This window comes from Lithobates pipiens, unplaced genomic scaffold (assembly GCF_037356315.1).
Source record: "Lithobates pipiens isolate NorthernLeopardFrog02 unplaced genomic scaffold, aLitPip1_a1.2 Scaffold_18, whole genome shotgun sequence".
Taxonomy (NCBI): Eukaryota; Metazoa; Chordata; class Amphibia; order Anura; family Ranidae; genus Lithobates; species Lithobates pipiens.
The window spans coordinates 95,993,548-96,018,202 of record NW_027507758.1 but is presented as its reverse complement, the minus strand read 5'-3'; the positions used below and the strand labels follow the sequence as shown (position 1 = coordinate 96,018,202).

General features: G+C 40.0%; 1 protein-coding gene across 1 annotated transcript in view; it reads left to right on the top strand.

The window, feature by feature from the left end:
• The window catches only part of KIF16B (kinesin family member 16B), a 566,152-nt gene extending 541,728 nt beyond the window's left edge, over nt 1-24,424 (top strand). Inside the window, exon 26 of the mRNA XM_077485929.1 lies at nt 17,227-24,424. Coding sequence (XP_077342055.1) covers nt 17,227-17,385 — 159 coding nt within the window. The 3' untranslated portion in view covers nt 17,386-24,424. The remainder of the gene's footprint in view (nt 1-17,226) is intronic.
• Nucleotides 24,425-24,655: the final 231 nt, after the last annotated feature.

The window sequence follows — 24,655 nt, the reverse complement described above, 5'->3', positions numbered from 1 at the left end:
CAAGTACAAAAATACAGTTTTACCAACATCAGGCAGAGCTTTGAGTGAGCAAACTGGTCAATTATGGCTAGTTTGTTCACCTGTTCACTAAACTGTAAACAGATCTGGTTTGGATCAAGCTCTTGTTCAGCCTGAACCCAAAGCTCATCCCTAGTTAATAGAAAGCCATCATATTTATGATACAGAAGTGCTTTAAGAAACAAAACTTCATTCAGTTTACATTTTCTTTCACTACAGAGACATTTGTGCAGTATTTGACTGGTTAAAGAATATGGCAACTACATCTAAAAGGAAGAGGCTTAACGGGGTGGATTACACATATAATGGTGCCCAGAGGTTATTGGTGGGAATTAAACTACATGGTTGTAAATGGGGGTGTTACTCCAGAGGATGGTCACACACTAGCCCCCAGGCAAACAGCTTAATCCATATTCATTTTACATACATGGGAATTATTTAACTAAAATTCTGTGTTTAGGTGTGTGCTAAACTGCGGCCCCCCTGAGCCAATTAATTAATTAGAAAAGGAAGGGAATTTGGTGCTGCTTACAACAAATATTTAAAAAGTGTGTATAATTATAACTGTGGTGTCATACAAATTATTATTTTTTATAAAAAAATATATGTGAATATCCCAAATCTCCTAATACTAAAAGTAAAAGCAAACTGAAAAAAATATGATGAACTCGTGCCTGTTGTATCAGTATATGATACCTGAAAAAATTGCTTAAAAAATCAAATAACATGAAAAATACAAAAAAAAGTACATTCATATTTTAATTATTACATAACTACAATAATGTTTTCTTTTTACAGCTAATGCTACTAATCCAGGCTCCAAGTTACTGTACATATTGTATTAAAAAAATGCTATATATTTCAAAAGCATAAATCACATAACCTATGCACCGCTTTTCTCGGTGAGGGTAAAGGGGCTAAGGGAATAGAAACATGTCGGCTCTGTCACCATGGAGTTGATTTACTAAGACTGGAGAGTGCAAAATCTGGTGCAGCTGTGCATAGTAAGCAATCAGCTTCTAACTTCAGCTTGTTCAATTAAGCGCTGGCAAAAAAAAAACCCTTGAAGCTGATTGGTTTCTATGCAGAGCTGCACCAGATTTTGCACTCCTCAGATTGAGTAAATCAAGCCCCATGTGTCGTAATGTGCTGCACTGGAAGAAAAGTTCAAATTGGCCAGACTTTCTTTTTATATATGAACATAGGTCAATCTCAGGTATTGTATGGTGTTATGATTCCTGAAATACTGCTAGCTTAGTGTACTTTCTAGCCTTTGATCATTGAGAGCTACATGGTTCGTTATTATTCTACAGATACCGTAAAAATACCGGGGCATGCTCTAATGGTTACCTTTTGTCTTTGTAGTTACTAGCTATATCATATAAGAGGCCTACTTATTTGTGGTATATATGTTCTCATTCTCAAATCACTTCCTGCCACTGGCCTTGGCATCTGTTCACTGTTATGGGAGTTTGTCTTTATTCAATAAAAATATTGTGAAAGAAAAGTTTCAATTGAAACTGGTATTGATGCATGTTTCGGCATGTGTAAAACATTATGTAGCCCAGGGTCTCCAAACTTTCTAAACAAAGGGCCAGGTTACTGTCCTTCAGACTTTAGAGTAGCCGGACTGTGGGCAGTGGCAGTAAAAAATGTCCTGTTGTCAGTGGGAATAAGTACTATATCTTTCATACTAGGGAATGAATAGTGCCCCAACTTTGTCAGTGAGAGGAACATTGCCAGGGCCATTGAGGGAGAAATAGTGTTACATTGTTGATGTCTATAGATGGAATAGTGGCTTGTATCATCCCGTCCCCTTCAACTCTTCTCTACCTTCAACTCTCTACTTCGTCCTCCACCCGCCAACCCACTCACTGCCCAGGAGATCACTGATTACTTCAAACAGAAGATTTATACAATTTGCGAGAAGATTCATGCCCACAGGTACAATCATTACTTTTCCTCTTTCAACCCCACATCTATAAACAAGGTTGCTAAACTACTTGCTAATGTCCACCTTACCACCTGACCTCTGGATCCTGTTCCCTTGCAAATGCTACGTTCACCTTCTGGGGCTTTGCTACACTCTCTAACCCATATCTTCAATCTCTCTCTCTTCTGGCATCTTCCCCAACTCTCTAAAACATGCACTTGTCAAACCCATACTTAAAAAGCCCTCACTGGACCTATCCAATCTTAACAACTTACGCCCCATATCCTTGCTCCCCTTCTCATCCAAACTCCTCGAACGTCTGGTCTACAACGGATTGAGCGTCCACCTCGCTTATAATAGCCTTCTTGATCCCCTTCAGTCTAAATTTCGTCCTCAACACTCCACAGAAACTGCTCTCCTAAAACTAACAAACAATCTACTAAGGGCCAAAACCAATCAACACTATTCTGTACTCCTACTCCTGGACCTCTCCGCTGCTTTTGATATGGTTGACTACCCCCTCCTCCTCAAAAAACTCCACGCCTTTGGTCTCCGTGACTGTACTCTTTGCTGGTTTTCTTCCTAATTATCCAGCCGCACCTCTAGCGTTTCTTACAACTCTACTTCCTCCTCTCCTCTTCCTTTCTCTGTCAGGGTCCCCCAAGGTTCTGTTCTTGGACCTCTCCTATTTCTTTATCATGCATCATGGGACACAGAGCCATAGTAGTTACTATGTGGGTTATAGGCCACCTTCAGGTGATGAACACTGGCACAACCCAAGACAAGAAATACACTCCCTGTATAACCCCTCCCACTACTGGGAGTACCTTAGTAGTTTTTTTGCCAGTGTCTTAGGTGTTGGTCACGACTAAAGATGTGCTGGGCTGAGCTCCACTAGAATATTCCTTGCTGGGGCAGCCTATGCAACCGGATCCATTCAAAGTGTCTTTTCAGGCTGAATTGAATGGTACCTGGGCTTCATGGCGGAAGAAACGAGGTTTAGCCTGTAACACTTCTCTTTTTAGAGAGCTGGCCCCCGGGATCCAGTGCTTTGGTTTTTTCAGCCAGAAAGTTTTCATGGTGGGGTGTTTTACATGTCCAGGAGAGTGCCAATGACAGCTGATCACATGATGTAAACAAAAGCTTGGTAATCGTTTTGTTTTTTTGACAGCATGAGGAGAAAAAAAAGCCGATCACCGGCTCATCTGCAAGGGACATCGGTCCCGAAGAGGAAGAGGCAATTATGCCTAATCTATGTACACTAGTACCCCCTGCCAGTGCCACCTATCAATGCCCACAAGTGAGGATCTCGGGTGTGGGGAAGATGAATTTCCCTCACGGGACCATGAAGAGGCTGATGACTCCTCTTCTGAGAGATCAAATGCAGAAGGATCAGCTTTACAATCTGATAGGTTGTTGGTGAACTCTCTTACTGAGATGGTCCGTTGCACATTTTTGCTACCCTTAACTGAGTCGGTTGATAAGGACACTTCTTGTTTAGGTTTGGTAAAGCTTCCTCAAGCTGTGCATGCCTTTCCTGTCCATTCATTGCTGGAAAAGCTTTTGTATTCTGAGTGGGATCACCCAGATAAGAATTTTTTCCTCCTAAAAAGTTTTCAACACTTTATCCTATGGAGGAGAAATTCACTAAAAAGAGTGGGACATACCAGCAATTGACGCTGCTATATTCTCTGTGAATAAAAGTTTGACTTGTCGACGAAGCTAAAATGTTTAGGGATCCAACGCACAAAAAGTTGGAATTCCTATTAAAAAACACCTTTTCTCTGGCAGGTTTAGTGACTGCCTGCGCTGGCAGCAATTGGTGTATGTCAATCCTTGAGGAAACAGTTTAAACAGGTGCTCAAGGTTATTCCTGATCAGCAGGCCCAGGATTTACCCGAACTACCAGCGGAGTTATCTTTTGCAATAGACGCCATGACAGATTCTTCAGGCCTCGCTTTTTATGCTTGGGCTGGTGCATATGCGTAGGATTTTATGGTTGAAAAATTGTTCAGTCGAGGAGCCATGCAAAAAGCTCCTGACTAGTTTTCCTTTTCATGGTGAAATGACTGGGGATGATTTGGATAAATACATCCAGAGAATTTCTGGTGGAAAAAGTACTCTTGCCAGTTAGGAAGAGGCGTAAACATGTTTCATTTAAACAAGCTCCTTCTCCGGTACCAAGGGCATTAGCCTCCAGGCAGTCACGACGGCCTCCGCCATCAGGTTCAAGAGGTAAACCTCGGGGTCAACCCCAGGAATAAAAGCTCCCCTGGGGGGAGGAAACCTTCAAAACAAAATACTAAAGCCTCCTTATGAAGGGGTGCCCCCGCTCGCTCCTTCTCTCACACAGGTCCAGTATTCCATCCTACCTTACAAATGCTAAATTTAACGCTTGGCTATTGAGACCCACATTCTGAAGAAGCGTGGGCTATCAGGTTCTGTGGTTTCTACCTTGATTAATGCAAGGATACCGGCTTCCAGAATCATATATTCTAGAGTCTGGAGTCCTGGTTTGAATCCAGGGGTTGGCACCCAAGGAAGTTGGAAAGAAGTCGCAGTTTGGAGATCACTTCTATAGCCTAATAGCTTTTCTCAGACCTGGTATCACTGCTGTACTTTAAGGCACATTACTTGTAAAGTACCGAGATAAGGAAACTTCATGAAATTAATAAATGACCGGGGATGTGCCCTGACCACTATGATGCCCCTCTAAAGTTGCACATTTGTTGATGGACACAGGACGTGCAAGAGAAGATTTTGAAGTAGCAGTAAAAAAACATGAATACAGGCAGAGGTGGTAGCATTTGCCAAACATGTAAATCAGTAAATGGTAGGCAACCTGCTTACATTACATTACCAAATATTTATTTTGTATATTTTGAGTCAAATTAAAATAACTATGAAATAAAAATAACTATAGTGTTACTTTATGTTGTAATTGTAGATAAAAATAATGGTAGTTAAGTTTTTATTCCTCCTTTTCTTTTTTTCCTCATTCTGCGGCGTGAAGCTTTACCATATTCTAGTACAAAAAGTAACATATTGTACCTGCTAGTGAAAATGCCGCTGATGAGCCAGCTAGCTTTATACTTTTTATTGCAAACTCTGTCACTCTTCATTTTTTTTCCCTCATCTGGGCGAAGGGTTTTGAGGATGATTCATGTCAAACACTTTGGTAGCTGCTTGCCAAGGCCATTCCAAAAGATGACAAGCTGTCGCTACTGGCCCAGACTCTGTGGTAAATTCAATTCCTTTGTTGTCATTTGTGAATAGCAGTGACATGACTTGTTTTGATTTGTACTCCACAGGATTGATCTCCATCACTATCTGGGATATTTATTGCAGCCTTTTACTTAAAAGAAAAAGTAAAGGGGGGGGGGGGGGGGGTGCATTTCTGATAAATTCCATCCCTTCTCCTTCCCTTCACTCATTAGTCAGTGGGAAGACTTAAAGGGAAACTCCTGTCAATGGCGAAATTCAGTCCTAGACATGCAAAATGACAAGCTGTTCACTTATTTGCTTTGTGGTTGGGTTGCACCGTTTGGAAGACAAGATAACATTCCATATCTTTTTGGACCAGCTACAGAAAGTAACGTGTTGTGGGCAGCATACTTACCAATCACACACAATGCCCTCCGCAATCAGAAATTTTACCTCACGTCAAGAGAAACAATCTGTAAATAAAAGGATGGAAGAAAGCCAAAGCATAATAACTTCTATTTGTTTTCACATCATACAAAGGTGCAGATAGCTTCTATTACATGATATGTTCAATAAAATAAAATATTCCTTGTATAATGAGAAGATTAAATGTTATGTTATGTTGTTATACATGGTGATGACAGAAAATGTAAGTGAACCAAATTTGCTAATTTGATAAGTTTGTGATCCCCCCACAACTGTGAAGACAGATATGAATTTTTCTATAGTAATTAAGGCATTAGAGATATAATTATCCTTTTGTTTACTGTTTATTGCAGAATAGAGCTGTCAGCAGTTGTTCGGAATGTGTAAAAATAAGTTTAACGGCAGATGTAAAAAAAACTGCAGTCGTACATTAGAGTTATTGTAATAATGTTTAGTGTGTGCACCCTAGTAGGATTGTGGTGGGGGCAGTAGAACGAGTAAAATCGCTCAGAATTGCCTTACCCCAGATCAAATCCATGCAAAACCATAAGAGCAAGGCTGCTAGGTGGGAAGTATCAATGGAGAACCAGTTTTACCCCTTTGTTGCGATCCTAACACATTTCTGTTGCAGTATAGGCTTAAAACAGAATGTGTTTATTTTTAATTTGATGATTTGGTCAGGCTATGGACGTCCTTTCAGTGGGCTCCTAATCCCCCTCCCTTCCGTTTGTTTGGAATGAGCAGTGTACAAATAATTGTAGTCATGTGCACTGCTCTAGTCACATTGCACATTCCATAGTCCATCTTGGGAGCAAGCACAAAAGGATGGCCACATTCCTACATACAGTGGATCTATGGAGAACTAACGTAGCCACCAGCTTACATGTGGTCGGACCACAGCAGTAAAATAAAGGAATTTTGAGGAGGCTGAGAGCAATAGAAGGTACTTTTTTTTATTTAGATATATAATTTGAATAGATTTTCTTTTTTAAATCCAGAATCTAGTGCCACTTAACCACTTTCAGACCGGACCATTTTGCTGGCATAAGACCAGACCACTTTTTGTGATTTGGCACTGCGTCGCTTTAACTGACAATTGCGCGGTCATGCAACGTGGCTCCCAAACAAAATTGACGTCCTTTCTTTCCCACAAATAGAGCTTCTTTTGGTGGTATTTGATCACCCCAGCCTTTATTTTTTGCGCTTTAAACAAAAAAACTGTGACAATTTTGAATAAAACGCATTATTTTTTACTTTTTGCTATAATAAATATCCCCCAAAAATATATAAAAAAAATTTTGGCAAAAAAAAATGGCAATAAGCAATTGATTGGTTTGCGCAAAATTTATAGCGTTTACAAAATAGCGGATAGTTTTATGGCATTTTTATTAATCATTTTTTTTTTTACTAGTAATGGCGGCGATCGCCGATTTTTATTGTGACTGCGACATTATGGCGGACACATAGGACATTTTTGACACATTTTTTTGGACCATTGTCATTTATACAGCAATCTGTGCTATACAAATGCACTGATTCCTGTGTAATGGCACTGGCAGTGAAGGGGTTAACCAGGGGGTGGCAGTGTAGGAGTTAAGTGTGTCCTAGGGGCGTGTTACTAACTGTGGGGGGCTGGGCTGTGTGTTAGTGAACATTGATCTCTGCTCCAATCACAGGGAGCCAGAGATCAGTGTCACTTGTTGCTAGGCAGAATGAGGAGGTGCTGTTTACTTCCACATCTCCTTGTTCAGCCTCCCCTTGAGACGATCACGGGTATCCCCGCGGCGATCGAGTCCACGGGACCCACAAACCGGACTCACGGGGGTCCCGGCCGGCGCGACCCATTCTTAAAGGGACATACCTGTACGCCCATATGCCTGTCCGTGCCATTCTGCCGACATACATCATCGTGTGCCGGTCGGGAAGTGGTTAAGAAGCAGTAAATAAGCTTTAAAATAAGCCCTCACCAACCTTTGTAGCTATTGTAAAGTAAAACATCCTCATGGCCCATTCACACCAGTAGCTGGCTGATCACATGACCGCTGGTGTGCGCTGAGAGTGAACAGTAAACACTTTTCTCTCTCTCTTTTTTTTTTTTTTTTTCTTGTTGGAACATCATTGAAATGTCACAAGACATTTAATAAACTTCCTTTTGCCACTGTGGCAGGAATTTGTGTGACAACCTATGCTGAAATTTTTTATTTTTTTCAATGAACAGCACCACAAAGCTAGTGGTGTGAAATGACATCAATGCAAAACAAAGCCTTTGTTCTGGGACCCTCAAAGTTTACAATAGAAGCAGTGAAAATTTTCAGGTCATTCTTTCAGCAGCTCAACCCCCCACACTCTCCCCTCCCAGAACTTCTGCAATGTGAGTATATTAGAGACTAGAAGGCTGCTAAATCACTGCTGGGTGGAGGGGGGTTCACAGTATATTGAGCTGCTGAGAGAACTACTTGAAGAAAAATGTCAGTGGTCAGAGTGAATTGTTCCATAGTGCCCGCAGCTACAGGGGTTAGTGAGAAAGTGAGCTTGTTTTTAGGCTTCTTTACTGCTTGTTAAAGTGTAAGTAAACTCCCCTATCGTTTTCAGCCAAGGAAGCTGCCATCTTTGCCTCTGTTTAATCTTCAACTGCTATGGTGCTGCACATGTGATTTGTTATGACACCAGCCATTGGATGGTTTGATAGTTTGGCTGAGAGCACAGCCAATGTGCAGTTAGCATTCCCAGCATGCCTTTTTTTTTTAACTGTTTAAATCGATGGGTTTACTTCCACTTTAATCTATTATTGTAAACTATAGTGGGTAAAGTTTAACATGGAGAAAAGGGAAATGTTTTTTTTTTGTCATTTTCCTAAAGTGTCTATCCCTGCAGGGTAGATTATTCCCCCTATAGTGACACATTGTCACACTCTGATGCAAAGTGTGTCACTGGACCAGAAAGTGACCAGAAGTCTCTTCAGGCACTACTAATACCTGACAGATATTCAGGCGTTTCTCAACTCATCGTAAAAACTTGTAGTGTAGTTTTTTGGGTACATTTCATTTTATATCATGTCCTGTTGACACATAAACAGGAGGATTATTCCAAGTGGGGGCACAGCACTAAAATCTGAATAAGGGTTCTAACCCTTCCTCGCTCCATATAAGATGAGTAAATCAATTTGCTTGAAACTGTGTCCTAATGTCATACAGTGGAAGCTGGTGTTTGTTTTTGTTTTTTGTTTTTTTGACCCCCTCCCCTCCAGCGGCACCTATGCCCCTGAGCTGCTTACCTCGATGATGGCGGGTGGCAGGCAGCAGCTCCGTGTCCTCTCCTCCGTGGTAACTTCCAGCTCCTCCCCTCCTTGGCGTCCAATAGGATCGCCTGCCCTTTCAGCCACTCGGAGTGGGATCGGAGCGTACTCTCTGTGACCTGAGTCCACCCTATATTGAAGCCTATTAGATACTGCTGTTTTTTCTCCTCCCTCACCTCTGTGCATGTGAGAACAGAGTTTATTTTGGTCACTTATAAAACAAAAAGGGAAACAAGGTAATGTTTTTTATATCTACAGTTGTGCTCATAAGTTTAGCAGGATTTGGCAGGATTTATGATTTCTTGGCCATTTTTCAGAGAATATGAATGATAAAACAAAAACTTTTCTTTCATTCATGGTTAGTATCTGGCTGAAGCATTTATTATCAATCAACTGTGTTTACTCTTTTTAAATCCTAATCACAACAGAAACTACCCCAATGACCCTGATCAAAATTTTGCATACCCCAGTTCCTAATACTGTGTATTGCCCCCTTTAACATCAATTACAGCTTGGAGTCTTTTGTGGTATTTATGGATGAGGATCTTTATCTTCTCAGATGGTAAAGCTGCTCATTCCTCTTGGCAAAAAGCCTCTGGTTCCTTTTAAATTCTTGGTCTCTCTTGCATGAACTGCATGTTTGAGATCTCCCCAGAGTGGCTCTATGATATTGAGGTTAGCAGACTGAGATGGCCACTCCACATCCTTCACTTTATTCTGCTGTAGCCAATGACAGGTTTACTTGGCCTTGTTTTTTGGATCATTGTTGGAATGTCCAACTACGGCCCATGCACAGCTTCCTAGCTGATGAATGCAAATGTTCCTCCAGTATTTTTTGATAACATTCTGCATTCTTTGTGCCATCCATTTTGACCAAATTTCCTGCGCCTTTGTAGCTCCCACATTCCCAAAACATCAGCGATCCACCTCCGTGTTTCACAGTAGGATTGGTGTACCCTTCATCATAGGCCTTGTTGACTCTTCTACAAATGAAGCATTTATGGTTGTGGCCAAAAAGCTAAATTTTGGTCTCATCACTCCAAAGGACTTTGTGCCAAAAGGTTTGAGACTTGTCTCTGTACTGTTTGACATATTGTAAGCGGGATACTTTGTGGCATTTGTGTAGTAATGGCTTTCTTCTGGCAACTCGACCGTACAGCCCATCCTTCTTCAAGTGCCTCCTTATTGTGCATGTACCAGATGCTTTCCTATCTTGAAACAGCCACACCACATGTTTTCGGAGAGTCCTATATTTCACCTGAAGTTATTTGTGGGTTTTTCTTTGCATCCCGAACAATTTTCCTGGCAGTTGTGGCTGAAATTTTAGTTGGTCTACCTGACCGTGGTTTGGTTTCAACAGAACCCCTAATTTTCCACTTCTTCATTAGAGTTTGAACACTGCTGATTGGAATTCTCAATTCCTTGGATATCTTTTTATATCTCTTTCCTGTTTTATACAGTTCAACTACCTTTTCCCGCAGATCCTTTGACAAATTTTTTGTTTTCCCCATGACTCAGAATCCAGCACTGGATGAAAGATGCAAGGGTCTGTCAGGAGTACAGAAACTCATTGACCTTTTATACACACACACACACACTAATTACAAGCAAACAGATCATAGGTGAGGATGGTTACCTATAATAGCCATTCAAACCCCTTTGTGTCAACTTGTGTGCATATTATCAGGCCAAAATCACCAGGGTATGTAAACTTTTGATCAGTGTCATTTGGGTAGTTTCTGTTGTGATTATGATTTAAAAATAGTAAACACAGTTGATTGATAATAAATGGCTTCTGCCAAATGCTAACCATGAGTGGAAAAAAGTTTTTGTGTTATCATTCATATTCTCTGTTTTTCTCTATTTTTCTTCTAAATTCATATTCTCTGAAAAATGGCCAAGGAATCATAAATTCTGCCAGGGTATGTAAACTTATGAGCACAACTGTATGCACAAATGTTTTGCCTTTCATTTCTATTTTAAACAGAATGGGTTGTTTTAAAAGGTGAGGGTTTACATATACTTTTAAGTAAATCCTTCTAGATTTCCATGTAAGTTACTTGGCCCTAAAATTTTGAAAAAGCCTCTTTAGTGTTCAAAGATTCTCTTGTTCAAAATATCAAGTACTTGTTTAGGTTAATACAGCAAAATGGAAGTTCAGTGTTGGATGGATTATGGTGATTTAGATCAGATGCCAGCTGTTTATATTACCTCAGGAGATCTATTCCATCACTTTTGTCTTCAGGCCAAATGTAATATATAAGCTCCACCATCTGAATACTCCATAGGAGTCAATTGGAAATTCACATGGGGAGACTGAATCCTTTCAGCCTGAAGCGCAAGTTAACAGTTGTGTTGGAGCCCATAATAGGAAAGCATCTGGCACATGCAGCCCAGCACTGGCTTATCTGTATTTAACGGCCATGGCCTTTAACAGAAACAATCCCGTATTTTCAGGAAATATTTACGTTTACCTGAAATCATCATGATTTTCACATTTTGGGATCTTGCTTGTACAGATGTGTTGGTTCTTCCTTTTGTGGGTGCCTGCATGCTGTCAGTGCAGTGGACTCCCCTGGAGAGTATATTGTTTTTAGTAAAAGGATACATTAGGCCAAAATGATAGCCTCTTCAAAGCCCACATCTCAATCCATTCATACTCACCTTAAGAGGTGTCCCTCGTTTCTTTGTGCATTTACAGCCACTGTAAAATACTGGTGCTTCTAGGTATAGGGGTGTATGCTACCTCTTCCCATGATGCTTAAGCCTCACAGCCAAATGCCAGGAGCTGGTCATTTGCACTGCAAAGGTGAGGCAGGGAGGGATGGGGGTCTTGACAGAGAATCTATCACTTTGCCTTGAATGAAGAAAACAACATCCAAGAGGCACTGGGAGTTGGATGAAAAGCTCACTGGCTCAGATTCGGCTGCTTACAACAGACAGGGCAATCCTTCTGTGGGTACCCAATGGGTTACCAGAAAAAAAATCATGCACCAACGAAAGGAGCACCAGCATCAAATAATAAAGTCCAAATACATTTATTGGTTTACGCGGAAAAAAAAACAATGCGTTTTGGAGGCCAGAAGAAATTCTCCCTTCAACAGAACTTTAGTTAAAATAGGAGCTTTCAATGGACTCAACATGGGGCTTTCCTGTGTGAATCTATGTAAGGAACCTAGATGCTGAACTAAGAGAGTTATTAGCCAGTAAAGCTGCATGAGCAATCGAGATGTTTTTGAACAGAGCATAGACACAATTCAGTATAAAATGTGAGGATGGAAATATATTGTGACAAGCTGGGCGAGCGGGGAGTGGTGGGGATTGGTGTTAGCAGAAGGCAGATAAACAGCACTGATCTTCTCAACACAGCTATTTTACGCTATGCTTAGTGTCAGTCTAACAGAAGACATGTCCTAGCTGTGGGTCCTAGACCAGGCTGTATTGCATTACCTATTTACAGTGTAGTCTTCAGACAGTTGTGCCGCCTATCAGGAATGTTCAGATGACACATTTGACTGAGGCATTCACACCTGAGCGTTTTAAGCTCGTAAAAAGCTCATAAAACGCAGAGAAGTTTCTATTAATAAAAAAAATGCATCTATTCATTTTTAGTGCTCTATCCTCTTGTTATTTTGCTGAACAGACTGTGCTGATCACTATGTATAACACACAGACCAGTTAAATAAGGTAAACCAATAGAGTGTTAGCTCCTGTCTACTGACCTATGCTGTCTCAGCAGCAGGATGTCTATCTGAAAATGTTCTTGACCCTCAATTATTTTTTTTTTAACATTCTAACTACATTCTGGATGAGGTATAATAGCCAGAAAGTAAATTGTGACTTGGAAAAGAAAGACGATGTCCTGTGTACGCCATATGCCTGGAGGTTATTATGTGGCACAGAACTGTTGGTGTGCTTATTTCCAACATCTATTCTGGAAGTCCTAATATTTCACGTTATTATATTCTGAATTCTGCCCAGGTCTTCAGCTGCCAATTAATATACAGGTGTGACCAAACCTGACAACTTTTAATTTTGTTTGTTGATTTATGAACTGTAATTTACTGAAGATTCGTACATAGTTTGTGCTCAGCCTAAACTATTCTTTATTTTTTATTTTTTAATTCGTATAAAATAGGAAAGGGGCCGTTGCTATGCAAGGAGCAGTTTGAGAAATTTCACTAACTGTTCTGAGGACAACCATCAGACAGCAATGAAATGCCAAGAGCAGTTCTAGCCTTCCCTTATTCTACTGAAATAAAAAAAAAAATATATATATATATATATATATATATATATATATATATTTCTGCTTGTGTTGTTGGAGTTTTTGTCTCTCTTCCTGTATATTGTCAATGGAACAAAAATGTATAGGAAATTTCTCTAAAGGAGTACCAGATAGCAGTAAGACCCTTCCATGGGTTCTGACCCTTCTTAGCCCTTGTACACACGGTCGGATATTCCGACAACAAAATCCATTGGATTTTGTTCGAAACTTGTGTTGCATACACACAATCGGACAAAGTTGTCTGAAAATCCGATCGTACGTAACGTGATGACGTTATTGCGTTACGATGGGACTACGTTCACGCTAGTAGCCAATAGCTGTGGTCTAGGAATTTGATCTGAGCATGCGTGGCACTTTGTCCGATCGGGGCTTACACGAGGGCTTACACCATCAAAAAATAATTTAAAAAAAATGTTTTTGCTATCTGGTCTCACTCCTACCCTTTTCCCTCTTCTGTTTTTCTCTTTCTCTCTTTTTTGCCCCTTTTTATGAATGGTCTTAAAGCAATATTAAAGCCTTTTTTTCAAAAAAATAAAACCTGGTATACTTAATGATTTTGCACAGAGAAACCCAGATCCTCCTCTTCTCAGATCCCTAACCGGTGCTCCTCACTCCTGTCAGGTGCCCCCACAGCAAGCAGCTTGCTCTGAGGGTGACCAAGCAAGCGTGCTTGGCCCACTTCTCACGTCCTCTTGTTGGCTCATGAGTTGTGATTGACAACAGTGGGAGCAAATGGTTCCAGCTGCTGCCAATAGCCAATAATAAAAAATGAGTGCAAGTCCCCAGAGAGGGAAGGCTCTTGTGGACATCGCTGGATCTAGAGAAAGCTCAGGTAAGTATTAAGGAGGGCTGGGGGGGCTACTACACACAGAAGGTTTTTTTTACCTTGATGCATATAATGCATGAAGGTAAAAGACCTTGTGCCTTTACAACCTGTCCAAGTCCCTTTCACACAGGCTTTCTAATTGGGTCTTCCTGTCAGTTTTTTTAGGAAGACCTGATCGACTTGTAACCATTTTCATCTGCCTACCTCAGTCCATCCAGTTCTGGAAAGAAAAAATGGACATGACAAATTGGCGGTAGCCTGATGTAAACTAACACAAGTCTGGTAACATCCATCCACTCAATGAGCCATCATGGATCTGCTACAGTCTGAGAAGCTGAAAAATTTCAGACACAAAACTACACCAGTCTCGTTCTGCTCTGATCTGCTCATGGATTCCCTGCTGAATGGAGTGCAGCAACCTGTGTAAAAGGACCCCTTACTGTCCTCTTATGCCCAGTAATTGGGGCTGGATTGTTAACAACCAAAGGATTGCAATAAAATTATACTGTATTATTTCTGCCATAAGGTTGAATCATCTTTGTACAGTGCCTTGAAAAGCTATTCATACCTCTTTTGAAAATTTTCACATTTTCTCATGTTACAGCCAAAAACGTAAATGTATTTTATTGGGCTTTTATGTGATAGACCAGCACAAAGTGGCTCATAATTGTGAAGGGGAAGGAAAATGATAAATGGTTTTCAAAAGGTTTTACAAATATGTGAAAAGTGTGGCGTGCATTTGTATTCAGTCCCCTTTACTCTGATACCCCTAACTAAAATCTAGTGGAACCAATTGCCTTCAGAAGTCACCTAATTGGTAAATAGAGTCCACCTGGGTGTAATTTAATCTCGGTATAAATACAGCTGTTCTGTGAAGCCCTCAGAGGTTTGTTAGAGAACCTTAGTGAACCAACAGCATCATGAAGACCAAAGAACACACCAGACAGGTCAGGGATAAAGTGGTGGAGACATTTAAAGCAGGATTGGGTTATTAAAAAGCTTTGAACATCTCATTTAGCACTGTTTTAATCCATCATCCAAAAATTTAAATAGTATGACATAACTGCAAACCTACCAAAACATGGCCGGGCAAGAAGAGCATTAATCAGAGAAGCAGCCAATTGGCCCATGGTAACTCTGGAGGAGCTGGAGAGATCCACAGCACAGGTGGGAGAATTTGTCCACAGGACAACTATGAGGCTATCAGATGTGTGAACTGGCACTCTATGGCAAATTGCACAGGAGCCCTGTGCATCTTTTTGATCCCTTTCAGGTCCGAATTCAGACCAAAATTCGGGCTGAACCAAACGGTGTATGGAGACTCACCGGAATCCTGGTATGAGCCACTGCATGTTCCAGTGTGAACCCAGCCTTAGTTGTGCACTCCACAAATCCAGCTTTAATGGAAGAGTGGCAAGAAGAAAGCCATTGTTGAAAGAAAGCCATAAGATGTCCTGTTTGCTGTTTTGGAGTTTGTGAAAAGCCATGTGGTGGACAGAGCAAATCTGTGAAAGAAGGTGCTCTGGTCAGATGAGACCAAAATTGTACTTTTTGGCCTAAAAGAAAAATGCTATGTGTGGCAGAAAACTAACACTGCACATCACCCTGAATATACCATCCCCACTGTGAAACATGGTGGTGGCAGCATTATGTTATGGGGATGCTTTTCTTCAGCAGGGGCAGGGAAGCTGGTCAGAGTTGATGGGAAGTTGGATGGAGCCAAATACAGGGCAATCTTAGAAGAAAACCCGTTAGTCTGCAAAGGACTTGAGACTGAGGCAGCGGTTCACCTTCTAGCAGGACAAAGCCCCAAACATACAGCCAGAGCTACAATGAAAAAAGGGTTTAGATCAAGGGTCGCCAAACTTTTTGAACAAAGGGCGGGTTTACTGTCCAGACTTGAGGGTGGCCAGATCATGGCCAGCAGAAGTGGAGTTTTTCTGGCATCAGTAGAAGTAAACATCACCACATTTGGAATTAGGTTAGAGAAATAGTGCCCCATCATTAGTATCATGCGGTGGAATAGTGCCCTATTAGTGAGGGAGAAATGGTGCTCCATTGTTGGTGTTAGATGGCAGAATAGTCTCTCATATGAGTGGGAGGATTAGTGGGAGAATTTGTGCCCCAAGAGCCTGATATAGGCAAGCAAAGGGCCGCAGTTTGGAGCCCACTGGTTTAGAATAAAGCATATTCATGTGTTAGAATGGCCCAGTCAAAGTCCAAAGACTTGAAAATTGCTGTTCACAGAAGTTGTCAGAAAATGTCAAGGGGCATGAATATTTTTTCAAGGCACTGTAAGTTTTACAGTTCTCTATACCATTGATTTCAATTGTGTTTACATGTATTATCTATTGAAACAAACCAAAAAATGTTTTTGCTAGACCTACTCTTTAATGTAGACATGAGGGGTAAATTCAAGTGTTTAATTGTCAATAACACTGTACAGGTACTTGCACATTTTTGAAGAGTTACCAGGAGATATGTCCCACCTTGTGAACCTCACTTTTTTGCCCATCTTTGTAATTGGCACCCTTGATAACTAAACAAGAAGATATGGGTGGAAGTTAGACACATTTTTTTCAGTTTCAGATAGAGTGGGGGAGAGTTACTTTCAATCAGATTTTTATCTCCATCTGTGACTGTTTTGAAGATATTTTTCCTATCTTTCTGTCCTTGTGCTTTCCATACAAGAAATGTTGGGAGTGGGGGGGGTTATTACTGGCAGAGGAGGGCACAGACAGCAGTTACAACATTGATACCCCCTCCTCACTTGCTAAAAAAATATATTTTTGCTTTTTGTCCCTGTTAGATGTCCCATCACTTCCTCTCCTGATAGAAAGTGAGAGGATGCCTCCCCAATGTAGGCACAGATGGCAAGCAAAACCTAAATCTGCTACATCCAAACCGAAATAATAATCTGTCTGAAATTGCGCTTTAACATCTGTCAAGTATAATGTTACAAGATATTGATTTAAATTAAATAAGACTTCTATAGCAGGATTGTCTGCCAATGTTTTACTTTTAGGAACATATTCTGGCTGTTCACATGTCCTATATAAATGAGATGGGTTCCCTGGTGTTATTTTGGCATCTGATTAGTTACTGTCTTCAATAGAATTGTAGTGAATCTATCTATTCTGACTACTTGTTTTAGTTCTGGGATAAAGTTTAGGTCCATTTTTTCAATGGGTGAAAACACCATATAATAACTGAATGTTTCTTATTTTCCTTCCTAGAAATACTTGCGGAACTTCTTCTCTGTGATGCTGAAGTCTCCTACATCTCCATTGCACATTGATAAGGTCAGTCTGACCCTCTCCAAGCATACAATCTGCGAGTTCTCCCCATTCTTCAAGAAAGGAGTCTTTGACTACAGCAGCCATGGAACCGGATAAGGACTTATACCACGACAAGAGATAAAAAGTGCCTTTATGTGCAGACTGCAGATTAAATGTATAAGTACATCAAACAACACAACTATCCTGAATCTCACAGCTAACATGACTGTACTGCACTTGTGTTTCATTTTTCAAATGGCCAGAACCAAATGATCACCTCTTCAGCACAATATTGTACACTTCCTCATTAGACTCCTCATGTACACAAGGTACAGATTTTTGCTGTTATCTTTGCCGAAGAACTGGGACAAACATGATGGTTTGCTGTGCTAAGGGTCATGGGAAATGCAGCTAATTAACAGCCATATTGCCTACCAATTTGTCACAAACCAGGCCAGACTTGTTTCTTGAGTCTTAACAAAGGTATCATTAGAAGCATATGGAGGCTCACATTCCTGACTTGTCCTTCTGAAAATACAAGTTGCCTGGTCTTTTTGCTTTAATATGCAGAGTCATTGACCTGGAACAAGCATGCAGATTAGGACATTTTACTTTTTTGACCTGCATGCCCATGGGCTCTGGGTCAATGACTTGGAAAGTTTAATTAGATCAGCATGAAAGCCAGGCTGCTAGCGTCTTCAGAAATTTTGTTCAGAAAAGTTTTCAGGTAAGTATTTCTTTTATGACAGGGATATTTTAATATTGGCTACTGATATTCTGGCAGCACATGTAAAAAATGCATATTTTACATATTTCTGGTAAAAAAAAAAGTTAAAGTACAAATTCAACCAATACATTTTTCTAGTTTTTCTTAGACTTGGGAACAATAAATACGTTTTTATTGTTTTCTGTAACTCATTTGAGTAGATTTCACCACAGGAAATGAGGGAAGATGTTATCTCCGGGACAGGACAAAAAGGGCAGTAATAGTAAATTTACAGAGGTTCTAATTCTCTCACATTTTACTGAACAGAAATGTTTTGTAATCTGTGTCCCCATTGGAGAGATTTTCTATCACTTTTCTGGCCCAGCTAAGAACAAGGGGACATCTCCAAAGTGGGGACCCAAGATGGCCATAAATCCCGAGAGAAGTTCTCTAACTTCCCCACTGAGTGAACATTAAAAAAAAAAACAGTCTCAGCGGTTAGGCTTTAAACCTGAAGACTTTCAAATCAAAGAAAATTGGCAAATCTAAGTACACGTGCATAAGTGAATTATATTTTCAAATACCACCATGGTTTTTTTGTTTTTTTAAGACAAAAGAAGTATGTTCTAATTTGAAGTAACTGCCCATGCCTGTTCTAAGCTCCGTATTGATAATGCTGCCAGCTTTGATACATCATACACATGTTTGAGCATATTGGACCTCATCAACGCACAAAAGATTCAACTAACAAAGCTTCAACCCAACAATAAGCATACTTATTTAATAATTCATTATTTATAAATCGAATTTGTTAAAAATAACTGTCCATTTAAAAAAAAAAGTATCTATAACTTGGTGTGTTAGCTTTGGTTATTCAGCCCAAAGTGTGTATGTGTGAGAAGCATTCAATATCAGTCTACTTTGCCCCCTGTTATTATAGCAATACATTAGTCTCATTCTCAAATATGCCCCAGTGTAACTTAGTGTACTACAAATCAGATCTGCCCCAAAGTTAAAAGAACTGCTTGAAAAAGCTCAGACTGAAGCAGGCATTTTCTGACTTCTGGTCTGCTTGCTACCGTAGTTCTGGGAATATTGAATTCACATCTAGCAAGGCTCTGTTCCATGTTTCTGAACTGATGTATGGCCAGGGAGTCAGAGGATGGTTGCTTCCATCAGAGGTTTCTGTTACAAATATTATGGTTTGTAACAGATTTTGTAACAGGTGATTTCCCTGTGGGAAACTCCAGCTCAAAAACAGCCAACCACAGTTAGATAAGGGTCTGATTATTCTGTCTTAAATTATTATGACTGTATAGGTTACCTATTTAAAGTAGAACTAAAGGCAAACCTTTTTTCAACTTGTATAGAGTAGGGAAGAGGGGAGGACTCTTGTCAGATTTTTTTTTTCATCATCTGTATCCCATTGGAGAGATTTACCTTCACTTCCTGTCCCATAGACAAAACCAGAAATGAGAAGAATCCCTGAAAATTAGGGGAATCCCTTGGGGCCCCCAGGTCATCAGAATAAGTGTCCCCATTGGAGTATTTCCCCTCTCCTACTTTTGTGGGGACAACGCAACATTTGTTATTTTCTTTCACTTTCAATGATAATGCTAAACAGGGCAAATAGAGAGGGTCTCTTTAAGGTGATGCCTTTTTAAAATTGAAAAACGAGGGCTCATCCAAGAAAGCAATTCATTTTCACCTGTCCCACGACTGCTCTGCAGAACTCTGTTGCATTGAAGATATAAACTTGCTGAATGTCATTCAGCATCTGATACCCACCTTCTGCACTCTGGGTCCCTTCTGCTGGCTTCTACATAGCTAATGTATCCTGCAGCGACAACATAGTGGGTGGATGGAGCCTCAGAGTGCAGCAGAAGATGTCAGCATCCAACACTCCTGGACATGTCAAATGTAAAATATCTTTCAGCAAAATTGTCTTTCCAATCCATGAATCTTGGTGGGGCAGGTGGGTAATAATTGCTTGCTTTGTAGGGAGCTTCTGTTTTCCACTTTTAAAAAAGGAATAGGGTTCCTTTAAATCCTCATAAATTATGATTATCTTTCGGTCTCAATCACTTGTATATTGTACAGACACCCAGCGTTTTAAAAATGTGAAATTTTTCCCATAAATGATTACTTACTACGCTATTTATTGCAGCATTTAAATAACAGTCAGTGAAGGATTTGCTCTTCCTGTGCAGGTTATATTGCCTTCACAATATTAAAATGTATGAACCTCGCTGTATACCGAATCATGATTTTCCCATTTAGGTTTATTTATACAGTATACTGGCCCTTCTCAGCCTGTCGCCTTCCATGGCACTGAACTATATAGATCTCTTTATGTAATGATATGCAGGCTAACAATATTCTTCACCAAATCTGAAAATAACAAGCCACGAAATATGCTTTTAACTACGCTGTAGCTATTGAAAGCAAAGAAGTATATATACATAGCTGTAAAATATTATTAGATGCAATCAAGCATATCTAGCTTAGGTGTCAAAGCTATATAGATGATACTTAGTCATTACTGATGTTGTTAAAAGAAATCTGGACTGGGAGAATATGGCATTTGCCATTGCTGGAAATGCTAGATGCCTTGCTTTCTATAGCTTATGTACACTTAATCTGCTTACTTTTTCCAAGTCATTGCCACCATTGTATAACCTTAAAGTGGTAATAACCCCAAAAGCAAACATTTATTATATTGCAGCTTACCTATTCTTAGATGTGATGGCTGCAAAACATGTTTAGGCTTTTATTCTTTGTTTTTACCTAGTTATGCAGCCAGTAAGTTTTTTTTTCAACATGTGGCAGTTAGAGTGTTAAGACAAACTTTTTACCACTGATAGGGGTGCTTAAAAATATCAGCTTTCGATTATTTATGTAAAACCTTTATCCCAAAAGAAATAGAACTGTTGCTGTAACTGCAGTGTGAGCTGGAGTTTGGCTTCAATTTGTTAGTGTATCTAGATATGCTAGTACATCTAAGCCCCTGTACACACGGTCGGAGAATCTGTCGGAATGCGTCTTATCGGACCGTGTCGTCAGATAATCCGACTGTGTGTGGTATGCATCGGACTGATTCCATCCGAATCTCCGTCCGACCCAATTTTCCAACATGTTGGAAATATTTCCCGACCAACTGGGCCGGTCGGACCTAATCCGATCATGTGTGTAGCATTTGGTTCAGACCAAGTGCCACGCATGCTCAGATCAAATTCCTACATCAAAGCTATTGGCTACTAGCCTGAATGTAGTCCCATCGTAAAGAAATTACGTCATCACGTTCTGAAAGAACGGATTTTTCGCCAACTTGGCCCGACCGTGTGTATGCAACAGTTTCGGACACAATCCGTCAGACTAAATCCGACGGACAAAATCCGATGGATTTGGTTGGCAAAATCTCCGACCGTGTGTGCAGGGGCTAACACTCCCCTCCCCCAGACTGACAGTGCTGCTGTTGAAAATTGCTCATGTTCTCCTTTATCCAGAGTGGAGACACATTAATACAGGAGGTATGTTACTGGCCAGATCACCAGGTGAAAACAGAGAGAAAAGAGCCAAAAAAAGGAAACCAATGCAGCCACCTCATCTAAGGATTGGTAAACTGCAATTTTGTACATTGGTTTTGGGTTTAATACCACTTTAAAATCCAGGTAACTGTCCTGAGAGAAATACAGGGTATTTTGAGCCATTATCTGCATACATGTTCCAGGTCATTGACTCAAAGGATTGAAGTAAAAATGTTTGTGGGACTAACCAACAGCTAGCATTTTCAGGAGGCAAGGTCAGAGATAGCAGCCTTCTTCCATCATCATGAAAGTGAATATTTTGCTAAAACTAAACTGTTTACTTACGTGCTTTCTGCGAAGAATATAATTAATTCTCCCCTCTCCTACTGTCATGTAGATGATTTCAACTGTATTGCAGAGAAACCATTGCCTAAAGAATCCAACACTTCCAGGATTGGTGATTTCCTAGCCCCCAGTCATGCCCTGCGGTTCCTTCTGCCAACCCCTTCATACTTATTGTGTCCTACAGTGACTTGGCAGTCAGCTGTATAAAGCACATAGTACAGCAGGGGACCAGTAAATCGACACTCCTGGAAGTGTTCCAGAGATTCTTCAAGTGGCAGTTTCTTTTCAATACAGCAAAGATCATGTGTGGGCTGTGAGAAAGGTGGTTAATAATTATCATCTTTGCAGGGAGCGCTTTATTTACCAAGTTTTTTAAGCATTTAGGGGGCTTCAGATCCTCAAGCCAAGTTAGAAATCTGAGCATCCATTAATTTTCAAGACTAGTTCTGTGTTCCTGAGACAAGTGTTCCTTGTAACCAAGACTGCATAGGTGCAACCAACCAACCAACAGATTTGGACACTGAAATGTAGCAAGTTAAAGATGTTTGCTATGCAAACTATTTTATTGTCTATTTGCTGGCATATTCTTAAAGTTGCCATTTATTTCTATATGTGGGTATAATGCCAGATAAATACAGTAACCCACAATAAGATCTCCTTCAATAAGTTGGAATGGTGTAATAATGTTAATTCTAGAGGAAAATTGTATGAAAAATTTAACTTTGATATATTTAAACATTATTCATATTTGGGGGTAACACTGGTCCAGCAGACCCCTGGACAAATTTATTTTAAAGAATTATAGAACGGTTATGAGCAGCCATTGATGGCAAGATGTATACAATTTAATATAGTTTAAAGCATATAACCATCTCAAATAATGAAATCTCAACTCTATATTATTAAAGGGGGATGTCCACATATGGATGAATTTACATTCTTGAAAGTGCCTTTTATTAAATAGTTCATACATAGTGTTAGATCTTCCAATTGTGCTTTTTGCATTGGTTAAGCCACGTTACTGGTATATGGAAGTTGTGGGCCTTTACTTCCAGTGTTAAATCAAAACAGCAACCTTTTACAGTCCTAAGATCCTGCCTGAAGAAGGGGATGTGGAAGTCCTTATAAAACTGGCTAAGCGCAAACCCCACTTCTAAACTTGGCCATGTGCAAAGCCCTACCTCTAAGCTTGGTCATGTACAAGCTTTGCCTCTAAGCTCGGCCATGTGCAAACCCTCCCTCTAAGCCTGGACGAATGCGAGCCAAACCTCTAAACTCGATCATGCTTTGACTCTGAAATTGGCCATGTGCAAGTGTTGCCTCTGAATTTGACCAAGTGCAAGCATTGCCTTTAAACTAGGCCAAGTGCAAGGCCAGCCTCTAGTCTTTGCCATGGGTGAGCCCTCCCTCTAAGCTTGGCAGAATGCGAGCCCAGCCTCTAAAATCGGCCATGTGTAAGTCCACATTTATATAAAACAGAGTCACGCTTCGAAAGATAATATGAATCTCGCAGCATGGTAGAAGAGCATGTAAGTCCAGCCTCTAAACTGGGCCAAGTTCAACTCCTGCCTCTAAGCTTGCCCATGTGCAAGCCCTATTTATAAACTTGACCATGTACAAGGTCCACGTTTTTTTACAGATAAGTGTCTGACAAACATTGACAGCTCAGCTGTCTTGTGACATACATTTAAGGCAGGGCTGAGAATTGGTTTTCCAAATGACAACAGTGCATGACACTATTATTTTGTTGTCTATGGATTTGACATCTATGTGTAGGGAAAAGAATCAAGGTTCGTTTATTTTAAATAATTGAAGAGAAAAAAGGTGTCCTCAGCAATAAGATTCAGGTCATGTTTTAAAGGAGGTAAAAAAAAGGTAAATTTCTTATTGGTTGCTTTGGGCAACATAACACGTCTTTCCTTTGCTTAGCTATAAAGTGAAAGTTGCAGAAAGATAAACACAAGCAATTACATTGAAGATTTGAAGATGGTATGCCCCTTTTAAGTATAGCTATTCTTGCCCTTAGCACATTTTTTATGTAAAAACTTAATAAAGCACAGATTTGTTCTTCCAGACATTGAAATGCTTATCATATCACCACTACTTTAACTTACACATATTAGCACTTAATGTGATAATCATAAAAGGACTTTCAGTTGTGTATATCTGTGTTGTATGCCTTTTATACATCTGCACTGTTCATGTACAATCATGCTATGTAGTATTTCTATAGGTTTTATATAAATATATGTAAAGCAAGATTTTGATCGTTACCTCAATTCTTAGCACATAATGCACTGAATAAATGAACATTAATATTTTGCAAGCTTCTGTTTTCTTAATATAAATGCACACATTATGTTAATTGCGGTGCAATTAAAATTTAAATGCATGTACTTTCATTGGCATGTGTTCATTTTGGGGCATGTAATAACATTTGTAAGAACACCAGGTTAAACTTTATAATAATGAATTGTAAATAAACTACATCACTATCATTGTATACTTTAATTTATATGCAATTTGTAATTCTTTGTATGAATCTGTTTTCACTGAATATAAAACATGTTTTTCTTGATGTGACTTGTTTTTTTTGTTTTGTTTTTTTCTAGCACTGCAGAGCACTGCAGGAATGACCTTTATTTAGGTACGCTACTTGAAGAAATACTCTACTGTTACAAGGTTTTCCATAATGTATTTTGTTAAAAACCAACTTTTGTTAAAAACCAACTGCCAGAAAATTACAAATGCTCTCTTGCTGTGGGGTTTGAGTCTCCTAATTGTGGCCTGTGGGCTGGAAGGTGGCCTC